Source organism: Chanos chanos, chromosome 5 (assembly GCF_902362185.1).
Source record: "Chanos chanos chromosome 5, fChaCha1.1, whole genome shotgun sequence".
Lineage (NCBI taxonomy): Eukaryota > Metazoa > Chordata > Actinopteri > Gonorynchiformes > Chanidae > Chanos > Chanos chanos.
The window spans coordinates 12,440,309-12,458,680 of record NC_044499.1 but is presented as its reverse complement, the minus strand read 5'-3'; the positions used below and the strand labels follow the sequence as shown (position 1 = coordinate 12,458,680).

Genomic DNA, 18,372 nt, shown 5'->3' with positions numbered 1-18,372 from the left:
GCATGTCATAGTGCTAAAATGGCATTTAAGCATAGAGGATGTGTTGTAATATCTCCTTCATGGTCAACAATAAAAAAAAAGAAAAAAAAGAACTCGTTTTAAAAAAAAACAAAAACAAGCAAGATAAAAACCTGTGTTCAAAATTGGCCACAGTCTCACAAATGAGCCATTAATGTACGATGGGAGGAAAAAGAAGAAAACTTCCAAAATTGCAATCCTAACGAGAGACAGTTCATTGTCCATATACTTCAAGAACACCTTAGACTTTGTTTGGTGTAAGGCTTGACGCAGAAAGACCTTGTCTGAAATCTAATCCTTTTGATTTCACACACCAGGATGTACAACTCACAAGAATCACAACTGCTGCGGTCAACCGTCATTCAAATGTCCCGTTCCCATCTACAGAGGATTCATGAAGAAACGTAACTTGACTTCACAGAGGCATATCTCAAGTCAGGAAATCACCCTGCAGTGGATGCAACGTTGCAGAACAGTGAATCACTATTGCACCCCCTAGTGGTGCTGAGCTGCAAATGGTCCACACGACAGGAGGTGATGAATTTGTGTAATGGCATTTCAGTGCACTTGTGGACCTGACAAACGTAGAATTATTCAAAAGAGCAGTACTAGTGCATACATGTCCAAACAAAAGACAAATCAAACAGCAGCAAAAAACAGAACAACCAAAGCATGATTTTCAACTTAAAACCATCTCACATTACATGAAATAAGTTTTTAGACAAAAAAAAAAAACAAAAACATGTTTTACATTCAAAGCATTGCATCGAAACAAGCAAATGCATACCTATGTAACTAATAAAAATTATCCAAAAGTTGTGAATGTTCCTAATCTTTAATGGTCATCACAAAGAAGAAAAAAAATCTTGAATTTGTTTACTCAAACACTCACAAATGTTTGTTCACAAATAAATAGTTTTGCTTTTTATCCCTCCCCAATGTAACAGCTAGCTGCTCAATCTGAGACTGAAAAGTTCAGAAAAGTCTGGTCAGACCACTTGACACTTAACCAAAGTGAGAAACACAACATATTCTTTTTTTTGTTTGTTTGTCTGCTTGTTTAATTGCTCAGAAAATCTTCTGCTCTCAGCTGAAACACATTAAGTGGTGTTTGTGAAGACTTGAATTAAAAGGTAAATATGTCCTGAAAAAAAAAAAAAAGTTTAAGTATGGAAGCATTTTCCTCAAAATGTAACAAAAAAAAAAAGGTCAAATTCTCTTTGAATTTCTGAAATGAATTACTCTTTAAAATATTGTTTTTTTTTTTGTTAGGAACTAAATTATGTTACATAAACTAGAGCCCCTTCGGTCTTGTGCCTTCAGTGTAAAAATCCCTAACCTGGTTTTCATCGTAAAAGTCGTCATGAAACCCTTTTTTAGCCCAGCCTTGGCATGTGAGCCAATGAGTCACTGCCTCCAGCTGCCTTCGCTAACTAACCTTTCCTATTCTGACTGATGACTAATACAAACAATACAAAATGCAACCCTTTAAACAACTGGGGCTCAGGGCATCTTTAATACAGTCAAAAAAAAAAAAAACCTTCAGGGCATAAGAGCACGGAAAACAAAGCATTGCCTTTGGTCCTCTGTGGTCAATCTGCTTTGTCTAGTGCTTCAGAGGAGTGCGGGGCAACGTACTTAAGCCGGAAGCCACCTGAAACAAACACACACACACATACATAGAGGGGGAGTCAGTACGGCGGCTCAGAAGGGACAAACTAGAGACAAGAATCATCGCCTCATCTCCTGGCCCTGCCATTGGCAGCTGTGGCAGTATTACCTGGCTGCCCCGCGTCAATGGTCGGCTGTTTGCAGTCCTGGGCAATGTGCCCGCTCATCCCACAGTTATAGCAGGAGATGTTGCCGCCTTTCTTTAGGCCCGCGCCGCCCGGCATCATGCCCACCGCGGGAAACATGGGCGGGTAGAAGCGGTTGAAGGGGGGCATTTGAGGCAGGCCGTAGCTGGCCTGCGTGGCCAGCATGTGATCAGAGTGGGCGTGGAGCAGCGGGCCGCTGGCGAAGGCGGCGGGGGTGGCAGTGTGGGGGTAGAAGGACAGAGGCGGAGTCCCGTTGCTCTGATGACCCTGGGCCTGGAAGCTCGTGTTGCATAGTGACGGGGCGAGGTGGAAGAACGTGGGCGGCGGGCCGAACATCTGCCGGGCCACGTGGGGAGGCAAGAAGTAATTGGGGGGCTGGTGGCTACTCCCGCAGCTGCCGCGGCAACCGCAGGCGTTGCAGCCCATCTGCTGCGACTGGGCTTGAGACTGGGGCTGGGGCTGGGGTTGTGGCTGGGACTGAGCTGGGATCGGCAGGCTGCTGCCCCCGCCGCAGGTGCTGCTGTTGATGTAGGAGGCGGGGTCACTCTGGGCTGTGCTATGGGTCAGGGCAGGGGGAGGCATCGGCCCGGGCCCTGGCGTGTGGGTTGGGACGCAAGTGGGAACGATGCAATGCACTTGGTTGGTGGTGTAAGTGACTGGGGTGGAGGTGGGCACGGGGAGGTTAGAGAGAGGAGCTAGGCTGGATGGAGGCTGCAGGGCTGAGGGTTTGGTGTTGGGTCTGGTGGAAGGGACAGGCAGAGTGAGGCTGGGGTTTTGGACTGGCTCAGCGCTAGGGGTGGGGTTAGGGTTAGGGATAGGACAGGCTGGCTGCAGAGGGGACTGGTTACAGGAGGAACAGGGAGTGTTTATACTTATGGCACCCATGGGAGCTTGCTGTTGGGGGGCAGCGGTCGCCAACAGAGCGGTCCGCTCCTCTGGTTCTCCAGAGGCAGCTTGGCTGGACAGGTGGTCTTGGCTCGCCATGGGAATAGTCAGACTTAGCTGGCCTTCTCCAGACTTGACGGCATCGCTCTGGGCTGTGTTATATTGCAGGGCGTACGGCAAACAGGCCGTCAAAGCCAGCTGCACTACCGCAGAGGCTCTCAGGGCATTCTCGTCTGTGGCCGAGTCAACGTCAGGGACTATGGGATTCACCATGGCGACCGCTTTCCCACCAACCCCTCTGAAAAGATGTGTCTTGTCACCTGTCTCCTGTACGGAGTTATCAGAATGACTCTCTGTGTCTGCGAAAGAAAAAAAACAGAGCACATTCACAATTAACACCGAAATTTACGTCGGACTTCATTTAAGGTTAAAAAAAATGAAGGGCAAACTCGTAAAATTTGACTGAAATGACACGTGGACCAAAAGATCCATTTGCAAGCCAAGACAAAGACTAACACTAGCACCTCCAATACCTTGAACAGTCAGTTCAGTTCTATTGGTTAGGCAGCTATAGTATGGTTCTATAACAGTTCCTGATTCTACACAAGCAAGAATCTCATATGACTCAGACTTCAGTGAGTCAGCTCCTCACACTCCTGACCTCTGTCCTCCTCTGCTGCTCTGCTCTCAAGGCTCCTCTGGAGATGGTGCGGACTGGAGGGGATGGAGTTGGAGCTCTCCGAGGAAGTGTCTCCGTAAGTATCGCAACCAGATCCTGCGGGGCGGAGGAACACCACGCGTGACTGTACGCACGTCCTAATCTGCTTCACGCACACGACTAGCAATCACACCTTCTCTCAACTGATTTGACACATGCAAAATATTACATTAGCATACTAATAAAACGTCCACATTCAAACCCTCAGATAAGACGGTCACACCCACGCTGCCTTTTTAATGCCGACGGGAGCCGATACCCAGGCACACGAACACACTCAAGACCCGACGCCCAGGCTTACCCTTGCAGCCTCCCTGGCTTATCATCTGGGCTGCAGAAGCTCTTTGAAGCCCGTTAGGGATGGAGCCTTTTACAGCTTTTCCTCTCCTCGGTCTCTCCCTGAAACCACAGATTGTCAGTCTTTTAGTGTCAGTGGAGCTCCACCTTCAGGCTAGGCAACTACGCATTTAATGACCTGTTCTGTAGCGCCGTTAACTGCGTCAGCCTGAATTTAAATAGACGCCCTGCGTCAGAAAAGTCACCAATAAAAAGAAATACGACAGCACAGCTGAGGAAAACCGTCACACACACCGGCCGCTCTAAGAGCGGAGGCACGAATATAATCCCAGGCTGTGACGTTCTAATCCATACAGAATGTCCTAGAGAGAGCGGTGGTTCTGATCACTCGCGGTGATTGTATTAGTCAGAACTACGAGGAGAGTGTCAGAGGGTTTAAAACATCATGTTTTTGTATAAACAGTACACTGCAAGTCAAAGTTGTTTAAAAGAAAAAAAAAAACACAAACACAAAAACGCGAATAATGACAGATGAGTTATGTCTGGCCCCTAGAGAGACCAGGATATCAAAACATTCGCCGCATTTATGGAAATAAAGTCTTCCACCATCCAATCACGACTGACGAATATCTGTTACGCCTTTCTACAAGTAATTAGTGCTTTTAGGGAATAAGCTTTAGGCTCGGCAGAATCTGCTGGATTTCATGGTCTCTCATAAGCAAATTACTTCAAATACATGTAAGCAAAACACTTTGTCTAAACCAAAAATCTGCAAATTGTGTATAAATCACAAACTGAAACAAATAAAGCTTGGGAGGTAGATGAGCGTGTCTACCTCTTGCATGCTGACCTCCCTTTGCTCCTCTGTCCAAGAGAAGGGCTCCTCCCACCATCCATTCCGCAGTGCTGCGGAAAGAAAGGAGCAGAGAAAATCAGAACTCCGGACCCCGTCTGAAGGAAAGCTCAGGCAATGAGGAGACGAACAATAAAGAGATCCACCAAACCCAGCACTGAAACCACAAAATGACACCCACCCTCACCCACCTCCCCAACAGATCCAACTCAAACTGCAGTTAAATATGCATCAAAACAGTACCCTTCACTTTTTTATACATGAGTGAATAGACCCAAGAGGTAAAATGTTTAGACGCAGTTTTAAACCTAGGTTTCTCTAACCTGCTCTGGGTCTACGGTACAGGGCTGAGGGCCGGGTCTAGGGGAAGGGCTCTGTCTACTCCACCCCACCTCTCCGTTTGCCTCCGCGCGGCCAAGCCTCCTGCTCTCCTTCTGCAAGTTTTCTGTGTGCTGGGTGCTGTAGGAGGAGAGACAGAGAGAGAGAGAGAGAGAAAGAGAAAAGAAAAAAGAAAGAGGAGAGGTAAGCTTAGGTGTCCTATTGAACGGTTCCACCTGTTTCATTAGTAGGGGACAGATGGCGTTCCTGTTTTCGATATGGGGGATCCTGCTTCACACCTCCTCGTCTTACGTCCCCTCCTTTGTGAGCAGGTGCTGTTCTGTGAATGTGAGACTTACCCACGGCCTGCAGCTTTCACGCTACGTGCACACGAGATGCCAAATGCCTCCATGTCTACGGGAGGGAGAGAGAGAGAGAGAGAGAGAGAGAGAGAGAGAGAGAACATTTGCCATTGTATCATTGTCTGTCTTTATAACTGTCACCTTGAGAAACAGAGAGGCATGTATACTGTTGTTCTGACAAGAAACAACATCAACATATTTCCCGACATAGTCCATTTCAGCAAGCATACAGGTTAATCTTAGAATACTGATAACCTGTTCTATGGTGCGATGATCCCAGAAACATGTTTCATATTAGTTATCCCCTTCTACGTGGCTTGCTATTGTATCCAACAAATATTCCCATTAAATCACTCTGGATGATGCTGCCCCTTGGCTTGTTATTCCAATGAGAATGCAATACATCTGATGGTTATGACAGCTGCTCAAAGTCATTTTTTCAAAAGCTTTCTAATTCCTAAGCCTGTTTGTGCTGCTTTTGTCATTGTTTATCCTGGAAAAATTGAACTAAGAACGAGAGCTTGACCAATGTAAGAATAATAACTTAGGGGACGTGGCTTAGTAAAGGGTACGGGGATAGGCTGAGGGGGAAATAAAGCAGCTAAAGGAAAAGAAGAGAAAACAGATTTCAGTTATAAACTGATTCATATCTGTCTGACAGCAATGTACTGAATTTCACAAAGCCAACATGTCATATCCTCATTCAGAGAATATTTAAAACAAAGACCCCCCCCCCCCCAAAAACAAAACAAAACAAAACAAAACCCTCAGATCCTCCATCAGAGACTTCTACAGTCTAACCGCAGTCACTTTATTCAGTTTGTTCAGTGGGTCTGTTAACCTTTGGGTCGTCTTCCCTGAGCGGTCAGAGAAAGGCTGAGTCATGCCATTCTCTCACTTACCTTCCTCCAGACTGGAGGTCTCAGAACAGTCCTCCACGCAGCGGCCGGCCGGCTGCCGCCCCCTGCCCACGGAGGCGCTGGTACCTGCACAGCACAGCAGGCGTGTAGGCATTAGGAGAATAAGACGCAAAAAATTCATAAACTAAACCTTCAGACAAAAAGCCCAACCGACAATGTTTCTTAAGCTGTCTACTACTACATATCTGAATAAGGTAAGTGTTCCTTGTCAGCCACTAGAGGGAGGACAAGCTACAGACTGAAGCATTTATCTGTGTTTTCTGTCCAGAATGTTCTTGGAATATTCTAAAGGAGAAGCGACATTCGGTTGAAAGGGGTCCTAACCTTCATTGTCAAGCATGCACACACACCCACACAAAAAAAGTTATTCTATAAATTATCTGCACAATGCTGTGCAGCTCACTTGGGTGGGTGGGGGGTTACACTGTCATTGACAACAGACCTGAGTTACTGTGTGAGAAGAAAGGAGATTTTGAGGAGTACTCACAGCGGTTGCAGTGGAGTAAGGAAGGATCTGAGAGGAAAAATTGACAGACTAGACACATCTGAAGGAAATCCTGCGGCACAGATAGAAACTTCTCTCTGTTTGAGCGTGCAAAAAAAGACCACGGAAAAGGAAGGAGACAAAAAAAAACAAAAAACGAAACAAAACAAATTAAAAAAAAAAAAAAAGAGAGAGAGAGAGGAAATTAAGCAGCAAAATAGGACAACACAATATTTATGCTCTTTCAAAATCGGTCAAAACTCAGAGGCTGTGACAAAGACATCCTCTGGTTTAATGTGTTTGTTTTTAGAGAGGTCAGAAAAGAGAGGCAGTCACACTTCATAACCAGCACAGGAAGGAGAATCCCCTTGGGAACTGTCTCCCGTGCCGGTGACCTAAATATTACAGCTTGTGGTTGGGCTTTAAATGGAAACTTTCCATTTCATGCAAAGGGTGCATTCTACATGCATTCCAAACCATTCCTGGAGATTTTACCACACAGGCACTATGACACAACCATAATACGTATTACTGTCCAGTGAGAAGGCCCATTCCAAATGTTTTTGTACCGCTGACGGGTTGAGTTGTTGTTTTTCAAAACAGAACCACCATACCCGGACATTTTTTTTTTAAATTTTCCAGTTGTGACTGACTGTAGATGCAAGATCCAGTTGGTAACATAAGAAAGGAGTTACAGTCTTATTAAAAACGTATATTTCTTATATACGTTGATTTATTCCATATTTACAAGACATAGCCCCCCCCCACACACACACACACAGTGGTGACTGAGGGGGCACACGCGGACGACGGCTGGACCGTGTCGGGTCACGAGTGGCAGGGAGGTCAGACTTACCGTAGCGTCCTCTCCAGCTCTCTGAGGTCGTACTGATCGCCCTGTCTCAGGAGCCTCAGAAAGCCCTTCTCAACTGCCTCAGTGCTCTGCTCCTTAGGAAGCTGACCGAGAACAGACAGTAAAGAGAAAGAGAGAGACAGAGACAGAGAAAGGGAGAGAGAGAAAAAAAGAAAAAACAGAAAGAGAAAGAGAAAACAGAGAATGCCTCTTTAGTGAGTAAGACCTGTTTTCTTACGGAATATTTACCACAGCTACTGAGAAATGAATGTGAGTGTGACATAGCTGGAGTGCTTTGGTTTATTCACTAAAGGAACAATTAAATGTGACGTTGGCAGGCAGAAAACATTCCTGCTCGAATGAAATGAGATTCCACACCCACACACACAAAAAACCCTGATAAAATGATTTAACGAAACGCCTTCTAGGCGAGAAGCAGTCTTTCATCCTACCTTTAACAAAAAATCCTCAAGTTCACGGTGGCTTTTGGTCACAGCGGTTGATGAGGAGTCTGACCACTTTACCTATAGTGTTGAGAAAGTATGACAGTACCATAGTTTGTCAAAGCAATAAAAGTTGAAAAGTTATTCATCCCTCTATGGGAACTTTTCAATAACATATGACTAATCCAAATTTTTTCCTATGAGTACAGTTTCATTTTATTGTGTTGTCTTGGCCTTAATAGTCTGGGGATGCACTAAAAATAAGATCAGAGTAACATCAAAGTTTCAAACGATGACCACAAGAACTTGTAAGAGCAGCTTAAAGTAACAGAGACAATGACATCAAATACGCAGCATGTGCTCAGAATGTTTCAGGATTCCAGAATGTTTCAGGATTCCAGAATGTTTCAGGATTCCAGCTGTAGCCAAACTGGGTCAACTTATTCTTTTCAGCTACTCTACGTAACCAGAACTCCCCCCCCCTAACATTCCTAGGATAAATGTTCAGTTACTAGTCCTAAACCATTTACCATGACTAACAACATAGACATGACTACAAAAATCACATATTTTTAGAAACCTGCAGTAATGGAAGTCAGAATGCACAGTTTAAAAAGATTCTGAGAAAAAAAGTGTTGCCCTTGAGCGAAAATATGAGTTTTTTCAACAGAGACCATCCAAAGTCTTCTGAGAGCAAAATTACAATATAGGCCTGCTAGAATACAGGCACTCACGTCCAGTCATCACCGCTTACAGGACAGCGGAAGAGAGGTCCGAGGCAAGTTATCCACGAGTTTTCCCAAAGAAAACTCGTTAAAGGTTCACATGATGATGTCTGTTGATGCCAAAAGCAATAACTCTAAATAAAACTGCAATGAACATTTTCTACTGAATCCATCTCAGCGGCTGACAACTGTCTATTTTCTGAAATGGCAAAATGAGGCCGTATTCATATTTGTGTTGGTGAGTTTATAACTGAAGAGGATAACAGATTTTGCATAACTACGCAGTGCACTTCAGAATTTATAACCTTCCAATTCAGCGTAAACACGCTCTGATAAAATATCTACAGGGCGGCACAAAATACTCTGGCAGATGGTCAAGACGATAGTCAATACAAGCACTGCTATAATTAAAGTAATTTGTCCTTTTCTCAGACGAAAGAAAAAAGGGTGTTGAACTGTTTATCTACAACTCCAAACTGTTTCTGTCCACACTCCAGCAGCCTCTAATCCAGAATAAACATTTCGGGCTCAATACCCCAGAATAAACATTTCAGGCTCAATAAGGAACAGCAGGCTGTTTGTCTGGTTCAGATGTGCCAGCAGACTGTTTGTAGGACCCCTACAAGACTTGAAGAACACCAATATCTTAAGAATTAAAAAAAAAAAAAAAAAATCAGTGTGAACACAGCTTAACACAGGGGGTGCTTTTTGGTTTGAGCATAACAGTGCTTTGACTTGACGATGATGTATAGTCAGTGTGGTGAACAGCTATGTCTCTAAGATTGCATGATTTGGTAAAAAATATATATGTAAATAAATAAATTAAAAAAAATTATATTTCCAGTGGTTTGACACACTGAGATTGTGTTTTGAACTGCGGTAACATAAGCATTTAAGTTAATTGGTCTCATTGGTACATTGTTATCAAGGCTAAAAGCACATTAAGACATAAAGTCACGCTAAAAAGTATATTTTGAAACATCTCTGCCGGCTCAACACAAAATGAAATAACTCACCTGTTAAATAACAAAATGGTACAAACTGTTTGAAACTATTTCCCCATACAGCGTCACACGTACAGAACAGCTAGCAAAGTCTGTTTTACTTCAGACTGGTTTTGTCTCTCTTTCTCTCTCTCTTTTTTCTTTCTTTTTTTGTCTTACTTGCATGGGCCTTTTTTGCTAAACGTTCATCAAAAAGCTCCGGGTTGACCGAGATGTAAAGGATAATGGCTGACAAGGTTTTTTTTTGGTTTTTTTTCCTGCCTGACAAGGTGTCCTGACACAGGTGTTCCCTCCACCGAATCCATTAACTGTGTAGCCCCGTCTCTGATTACAGTCAATGTACACTTGTAATAACTTCCACTAACAGATTTCACTCCTTACACTGACCGACTTTGCCTAAAAGATCAATATAAACCACCGTTTGATTTTTCCACCATTTTAACGCGGTTAGACTTTATATATATAGATATAGGTACAGATATATATAGATATAGATATAGGTATAGATATATATAGATATAGATATAGGTATAGATATATATATATATAGATATAGATATAGTGACAACATGGTCAAATCTGAAGTATGAAAGGACCAAAGTTTCCTGCTCTTTAAAAAGACCCGTTCATAACATGATGGATATTCTGGCAATAACAAACACCCCAACATGCCATATCCACAAGCAGATGGCACTTCCCAGCAAGCGCCTACTACCACTTTGCAGTCTCTGTGTGTGTGTGTGAGTGTGTGTGTGTGTGTGTGTGTGTGTGCGTGTGTGTGAGAGAGGGAGAGAGAAAGTGTGTGTGCTTCACAACCTGTAGTCACAATTCAATGCCTCTTCAAAAATTTTTTGCCAAAAATGGCTCTAAGGACTAGGAACTCCACATGTCTGGAAGATGAGGTCTGATGAATTCGGTCCACCCGACGAAAATGTCATCTCTGATCTCCATCACTAGCGGAGCAGACTGCCGCTAATGACATTCTACAAAGTGGCATTTTGGACCACTAGGGCCAATCCCATCTGTAATAAAATACAGCTAATCGGCTCCGCTGGCTTGTGAGGCGTGTAGACTTCCAGTCAAGCAAGTGCAACCAAGAGCATATACCACTGTAAGCACTGTCACCAGTCTGGGGGTTGGGGGGGGGTTGGGGGGGCAGAGGCAGTTGTAAGCCTGGTCGATTTTAAAACGTCACCCTGACGTGCCCTGAATATGCCTCTCACTTGCCTAAAACTGCCTCTAAACAACCAGAGGGAGAAGGAGGCACATAACGTACAATGTCGATTCAGGATGAGGTTTTGAGACTTCCTTCTTTAAAAACAAAAGATTTTGAGCCTTTCGTCGCATTAGACCGCTTATATCTACTCGAACAAATCAATTTGCGATCAATTCCGCATTTAAAATATATGTGGTAAAAATAAAAAAAAAAGGTGTGAATCGCATCCAACAAGTTGAGAAAGCGACTTTTCTGGTTCCAGCATGACCTTTCTCAAGCCCTGACTTAAATCCTGAAAGTTACCAGAACATGCCTCAATTCTGCCAGACAACACAAGATTTTAGAAATGTTTCTAGCTGTACTTTCACAAAAGACTGGCTGTGTGCTTACGGAGAAACAGCCTTAACAGATGTTGATGGGCAGCTGGCTTAGGTTAAGACGGCCGATATGTCCCTCCCAGTTCAAACGCATCTGTACTCCTGTATTTGTCTCCCTGGCCGACCGAGGGACGAGATACTGGCCGAGTTTTGCTCTGCTCATCTTTTCACCTCACAATCAAACCGAGGAAACAGTTGTACCACACAGGACCACAGTGGGGCGTGGATAAAAGAAAAGTAAAGAAATAAAGGTAAGGAAAGAGAAAATAAAAGAAAACGGCTCTGTTTTTTTTTCTCCCTCACTCCCCTTCCTTGTTTCCTTCCATCGGTTCTAGTTAAGAGAGTCAACGTCTTGGCACCGGGCCACGCTCGGGCTCCAGAGAGAGCCAAAGCTTCTTTCGTCCAGGCTGTTAGCCCTGTGTTAACGACCGGATGTTTACAGCCTAGGCTTTGCATGTCATCTCATTCAGCCAAAAGAGGCCAAACAGACATTGCATGTGTGCTGCAAAGTCTAAGGGATACTGTTAGAGCCACAAAGGCTAAGTCTAGGGCTATTTTCATGCCCACAGAGTCCAATGAATAATGCAAAGTGAGCAAGCAAATTCACAGCATAATACTAACCTGGAGGAACCAGAGGTGTAGATTTTAAAGAGGAGAATTACATTCAAAATATTCAAGTTTAACTACTGTACCTTTTGATATTAGCCACAGCGACACCTATTTACAACACAACCTGACAAGTTAGACACAATACTGTCACTGTCACCTAGTTCTACCACTTTGCTACTGTGTTACTGTGACTTTATTTTATTATTATTTTTTTTTTAACTTATGCTCGTACAAAACAATCTCAATGTCATTAGATTCATCAAGAGACGATTTCAACATGTATTCACAAAAAGTTCTCACTCTTATATCGGAGGCATTTAAACATTCGAATTGGCAGCGAACTCAAAAATTGAGTTAAACTGAAAGATATTCCGTCTGTAGTCCATTAGTGGATAGGTCAGTCAATTCACTGATCAATCATTCTGCAGAGCCTAAGTCAATTTCTGAATTGACATTTCTAAACTGAAATAAAGACAATGAATTCATTCCAGTGTAGCAGAACTATCTGTTTCATCGAGAGCAATGAGTAAAGGACTGACATCATCTAAAAAACATCATCAGCAGCTACTCTTGTGTTTTCCTAGTCTGCTAAACGTTCAAAGGAGGAAAGCTGCACCCTCATAGTATTCAGTGCTTTTTAATGAATCACCACGATCACTGCTAAACATTAACTAACAGAAAATCAGCCAGCTCTGGGGCTCTGTAATGCTGTGATTTACAAATGTAGCTCTTACTATAAATCTGAACATTGAAACATCTAAACAAAACAGAGTTCATTCGATCATGCATCAGCCAACATAGAGAGAAAAATCCCAGAGGGATGTGATAATGTGATATTGATATTAAACCAAAAAAAAAAAAAAAAGGCAAACCAAAGGAGATATTCTCCAGAAATTGATGGGTCCACCATGAGATTGATTTTAGTAGAACATCCTTTTTACCCTGGCCCATTAAGGGGATTAATCAGTTAGCTGTTCGTAACAGCCACCAACTAGTCGACCATGAAAAATTAGACTCTTGCATAGCCCAAATTAGAATGCCCGTAGGATCACCCTTTACAGGAAGTTGAATATCCTGCGTTATGCTCTCATGGCTACTATTTCAACTGAAGACAGAGTTCCTGTTTATTTTGAGGATTCCCTGCATTGAAATGCTACATAATCTTCTATGAAGTAGCAAAGAAAAATCGCTTCAGTCATTATGTATTGTACTGACCTGGAAGACTTCTAGCCAAAGCAGAAAAATGAAAGGAGACAATACAAAGTACTTTCACTGGTAAAACAGATTAGCTAAAATGTGCTAACTGTCCTATTCTGACTGATAAGATAAAAACCACGCAGGTGACTAAACTAGGGCAAAACTCCCTTTCATCAGCAATGCTGAATCATTATTACAAGCACACATGAAACACAGTTTACAAAACTCTGTGTTACGAGATATGCTGCATCATCTTTAGGTTGTTCAAATCAAAGTGTTTGTGAGAGTAAGGAACATACCTCAAAACTATACTGTCTGCCTTCTCCTCCCACGGAAATCTCCTTCAAAAAGATCCTCTCAATGTGCACCACTGAACACAAAATTAAAGACAACATCTCAGTTATACTGCTGACCATCCAACAGGGACATGTACTTTGGTCTGCATGCTGGCAGGTTTTTGTATAGGTTGTATTTGTATGTTTGATAGAGATCTATACAAATGAGATCTAACTGAGATCTTCACTGCTTCACGGCCATATCTTAACTTTCAACAATTAGAGCATTATCATGGTTTTACCTTCATTTTGTGGCATATTCAGGTGCTGAGCTGGATTGGGGAATGGCGACCATTCTCTGTTTCTCTCAGTGTGTGGACAGAGGTAATCCGGTCTGGAGAACTGGTTCTGTCAAAAAACACAAACGAAAATCAATAATATACTTAATAATAATTTATTTACATCTACTGTTTGGTCACTTGGACTGACTTTGATATGCAAAGCTTGTATAAAAAAAACACATACGACTAAAGAAACTCAGTCATGAAAAGGTCCAGATAGAACACAGACATTCACATTCAACCGTGCTTTTACTGCACTCCCTTGTAACGAACAAATACAGCCTGATAGTCCAGCTGAAGGTCATAAGACATTAAGTCTAAGAGTTTGAGTATAATAAGAACCAAGAGTACAACATCTCAAAATAAAAGGGTCAAAACAAAGGCATATAACATTGTTTGCACACATTTAGGCTTTGTTTACACACATTTAGGTTTTTCTGATTATGGACATGTGTGTTTTACCCTTGCTGATAAAACTGACCAACTGATCCACTTTCTGCTTCATTTCTACCTTTCAGAAGAGAGCAGATGTTTGAAGAGGTTCAAAATCTTAGTGAACACAGTACGAATACGACTCTAATTTATACTCCTTCACGCTTCAGATCTCGAATAAACCAGAGTTAGCTTCGTAATGACAAAGTGCAGACATCCACTAGTCATTAGTAATAAAACCATTACAGACAACCCAGCGCAGACCACCAGAACGGCCGGTGAGGCCAGACCAGGCCTAACGTGAGCACGATAGAGTGATTCATTCATTCAGGAGGCCGTTTGGATGACAGAAAGCCTCATCAGACCGCCTGCCTGGTCTTTTCAGCAGCTGCTGAATATCTCGCGCACAGCTACAGCCAGGCCTGCCTGCCTGCCTGCCTCTACACAATGCTAGGCCCACAATACAGCCATTCACTGTGCTGCCGGCTGTCCCTGATCAAAAGACCGCAGGGAGAATAGAAGCAGACATACATATCAAAGATTCCAAGCCTGCTCACAACTGATAACTAGCGTAACTTGGGTTTTAAGACGCTGGTCGGTTGAAATTACTTTATGTGAATATTCCCATGCAAAACTTGATATGCTTTATCGGTTTGTCGAGATGACTGCAAAACTATCAAGAGACTAAAATATCAGAAGCTTTTCGGTCTCAAGAGAATAACTGGATTCTACTGTAGATTAGAGCTGATCTCAATAACCCATAAATTTGTTATCTAAACTGGCTATGAAATTCAATGTACTGTAAACCGTAGCTATTTAGACAGCTTAAAAACAGCACCCGTGAGATGTTGTATTATCTGGTAAGTGTATCAGCTTTAAGTGTATAGGCTTAAATGGTTCTTCTACATTTTCAGAAAACAGAGGAATAATTACAAATTTTAACTACCAAACTAAAGTAGTTTACACGCCTCAAACAACAGATGCTTTGACGTGTTCTTGCTCCCCACATTCCAAAAGCAAAGCATAATCAACCGTCTGATTATATGAACAAGTTTACATGTCATCAAAGACGTTATAATAGTACATGAATTTAAGGACTGCTTAACACTTTACGCATTTGTGTGAATGTGTTTGTATGTGTAAATAAATGTATAAAAATGAATTCAACTAATCTAATCTAAACTGACCTCTGCCTTATATTCAGTCTTGTATTTTGAAGGGGTTTATTGCAGGGGGGAATAAGGCTGAGTGGGTAAAAATGTACAATGACTACTTAGTGGTCAGGTCCGTGTACTCTCGATGATCTATTATTAATCTGATTCCAAGGATTTCCCTCGGATTTTCCCATCTCACCACTAGGAAGCCTCCGTTTGAAACGAAAAAGGGTAACGCCCTACTAGAGTAAAAGAGAATCTTACTGGCTGACAGGGGTATGATCGCATATTAAGCAGCTGTCAGTCATGTGAGAACCCCAAACAAGTAATCAATCGCCCACCACTGAGAAACTGTGAAAAACATAAATCCGATGACAATTTAGAATGTTTTATACTAAAACCATCACATGGGTGCGTTTCCCAGCTTGTTAGGAGAGCCCAGAGCTAGCATTGTGTTTTCTGAAGTTCTCAATGTTAACTCAATGTTAACTCGCTCACTTAGCTGATTTGGCCATCGAAATTCACTGACGTAACGCAGATAATCGCCAGTGATAGCCACTGTAATCTACAAAAATACATTTGAGAAACTGGTTGAAAAGTGATATTACCAGTCCTGTCGACCTGCTACGACAGTGGCTTCTCTGTTCTTCGAGTGCTGCCTCTACATAATCCAGCTGTAATCTGACAGCCTCCCTCTGATGGAAAGGAAATGCCGGGTGTAAGGAGGCCATAGTACACAGCAATGCCAACTGCTCTAGAAATACAGGCTCCAATGGGACCTGGTTTGATTGTTCCGATCGCCCGGTCTCAAGTCCACTCTCACAGGGTGTATGGGCAGGGTGGTGCCTGTGAATTCCATGTGGGGACGGAACTCCATAGTTTCTCAAGTGTAGAACGGAGTCAATATGGCTTAACGTCCTGAACAGTATTCCTGCGCATTCTCTGTTCTCAGATCCTAGGAGAGACAGGCAAACGAGCAGTTTCGAAAGCACAACGGGGTCGGTCACATCCATCAAGTGGCCTAGGTCAGTTTGACTGTTCGCCCGTATCTCGAAGTCGCGGAGAACATGAAAATCTTTTCGTGCTAAGTCCTCAAGGCACGACCCCAAAAAGCGGAGTTCAAGTGGTTGGCACATATGGAGTAGACCGCACATAAACTCTATCCGTTTCGCCGGACTGAGGTGTAAGCCGAACCACTCGAACACCGCCTCCTTGTTCAATCGAAGGGGACTAACGCTATGTTTGTGTCTCCTTGTGGATTCATCAGATCCATTGTAAGAAACTGTGTTTAAAGGCGAACTGAAAGGGTGAAAATTGCAATCGTTATTTTCTTCCTCGCCCTCAACTGTGTCGTCTCCCTCCTCCGCCGTTCTCACTGGCAGCTTCATTTTAAGCATTATCAACTCTGAAAGATGAGCTGTAAACCGAGCATCAGTGGTATAAATCCATTTATAAACTCGATCGATGGCCTTTTATGCATTAGATAGCAAATCTTCAGTCAGTTTTACACGGAATTCCGTGAAAATGACCGTCTCAGGGCGGTGTGGCTGTGGTCAGTTTGCCAGATCTCCGAGCTCGCCGTGCCTCCAGAAAATTGTGTCAATCATTTCTGACTCCTCCCACCTCTCCCTGGGCTGCTGGGTCCTAACTGAGTTGGATAACACACGAGAGTGGGCCGAATGGTAGACCTGCTAAATTCTCCTCATGGCAGGTTTTCGCCCAAAACTGCAGAATAAATGAGTATAGAAATATGTGCCACATGGCACGGGTAATATGTCATTATGATACTTATGGCACATGATTTATGCGTACAATGACAACTTGATATATTGGGCAGTTGGTGTTTACAAAAATAAATAAATAAATAAATAAATGAATAAAGTGGAGACAAAAAATGAGAAGAGGTCAATTTGAAGGGGGTAGAGAACGCCCCACATCCCCAATTACTTCGACAAACTGTAGATATCTCCACAACATGCTCTTCAGGTAATTAATAGAATAACGTGTCACTGATTGAGTCGAAAACCCCACCCTTGAATGTCCCTAATCAGGGGACGTGATATAGCAGCAAAAAACAGCAGTTTGCTCATTCGCGCAGTGCTGACATCTAGTGGAAAACTCGAGTCCTCTCTTAAAATCCTCACTAGAGGGCGACACTGCCCTACATTTAAGCATTTAAGGAACAACTAGTTAGGTGTTTCGTGTTGGCTATTGTCTAGTTATAAGTGAAGACTGTTGAATCTCTCAAGCGACTTTAACGTAGACTTACGTGTCTCTTACTCAAATAAACAAGCTCAAATAAAATCTCATCGATTCAAATAAAATATCATTAAACATACTGGCAGTGTTCTTTTCTATGCAGTTAGATAAACTGGCACAATACACATTAATCAGCATTTCACTTTCTACACTATTGTTCACTACAAACTACAAAGCTGATTTTTGTCTCTATTTTGGGAAAATTAAAACTAAACCAAAATAAATCCACATTAGAACATCACATAGCACCCTTTCACCATTATAGATGAACATGAAAACACACAATGGATAAATTAATCATGATTGCGGCTTTGTTTGCCTTGAGCCATGACTTCAGTCTTGGAATGGTTGATTGCAAGCATAGTCTTTTTATTTCTGTAGACAGTCTGTTCCAGTCTTTGGACGTTCTGACAGAGAAGTCCAATTGCCTAAGTCTGATGACTCAAACTCTTGCCACATTCCCCTCTGGCAAGGCTATGGTGTCATGTTTTCTCCTCGTCTGTGTAAAAACACTTCTAAATCAAAGGATCTTGACTACACAGGAATTTGTGTTTGATGTGTATTTGTAACAGATACAGGGATTATGGTATTTGATTCATTAGTGCCCAGATTTTTTGTTTGTTTGCTTTTTTTTTTTTTTTTCTTAATGTTGGTTCACATTAAATTTTTGCAAGTTTCAGCTGTTCATCCCAGCTTGAGACCAGACTATGAAATACTTATGTAAAGGGAACAGAAATAAGGTCCTATTTGATGTATTCATGAATTAATTTAATATTTTTTTAAATATTGCCATCTCATTACTCTTCATTTTGCTA

At 42.6% G+C, this 18,372-nt stretch overlaps 1 protein-coding gene across 1 annotated transcript; it reads right to left on the bottom strand.

The window, feature by feature from the left end:
- Positions 1–1,318: 1,318 nt before the first annotated feature.
- Positions 1,319–16,743, bottom strand: zcchc2 (zinc finger, CCHC domain containing 2). The gene is made up of 14 exons (XM_030774648.1): positions 15,907–16,743; positions 13,674–13,779; positions 13,396–13,466; positions 7,978–8,049; positions 7,529–7,629; positions 6,676–6,770; positions 6,171–6,254; positions 5,266–5,320; positions 4,912–5,047; positions 4,571–4,641; positions 3,740–3,837; positions 3,382–3,495; positions 1,799–3,079; positions 1,319–1,672 (listed from the first exon to the last, which is right to left on the bottom strand). Exons 1-14 carry the CDS (start codon positions 16,693–16,695, stop codon positions 1,611–1,613), a joined length of 3,135 nt encoding a protein of 1,044 aa, XP_030630508.1. The 5' UTR covers positions 16,696–16,743; the 3' UTR covers positions 1,319–1,610.
- Between the last annotated feature and the right edge of the window lie 1,629 nt (positions 16,744–18,372).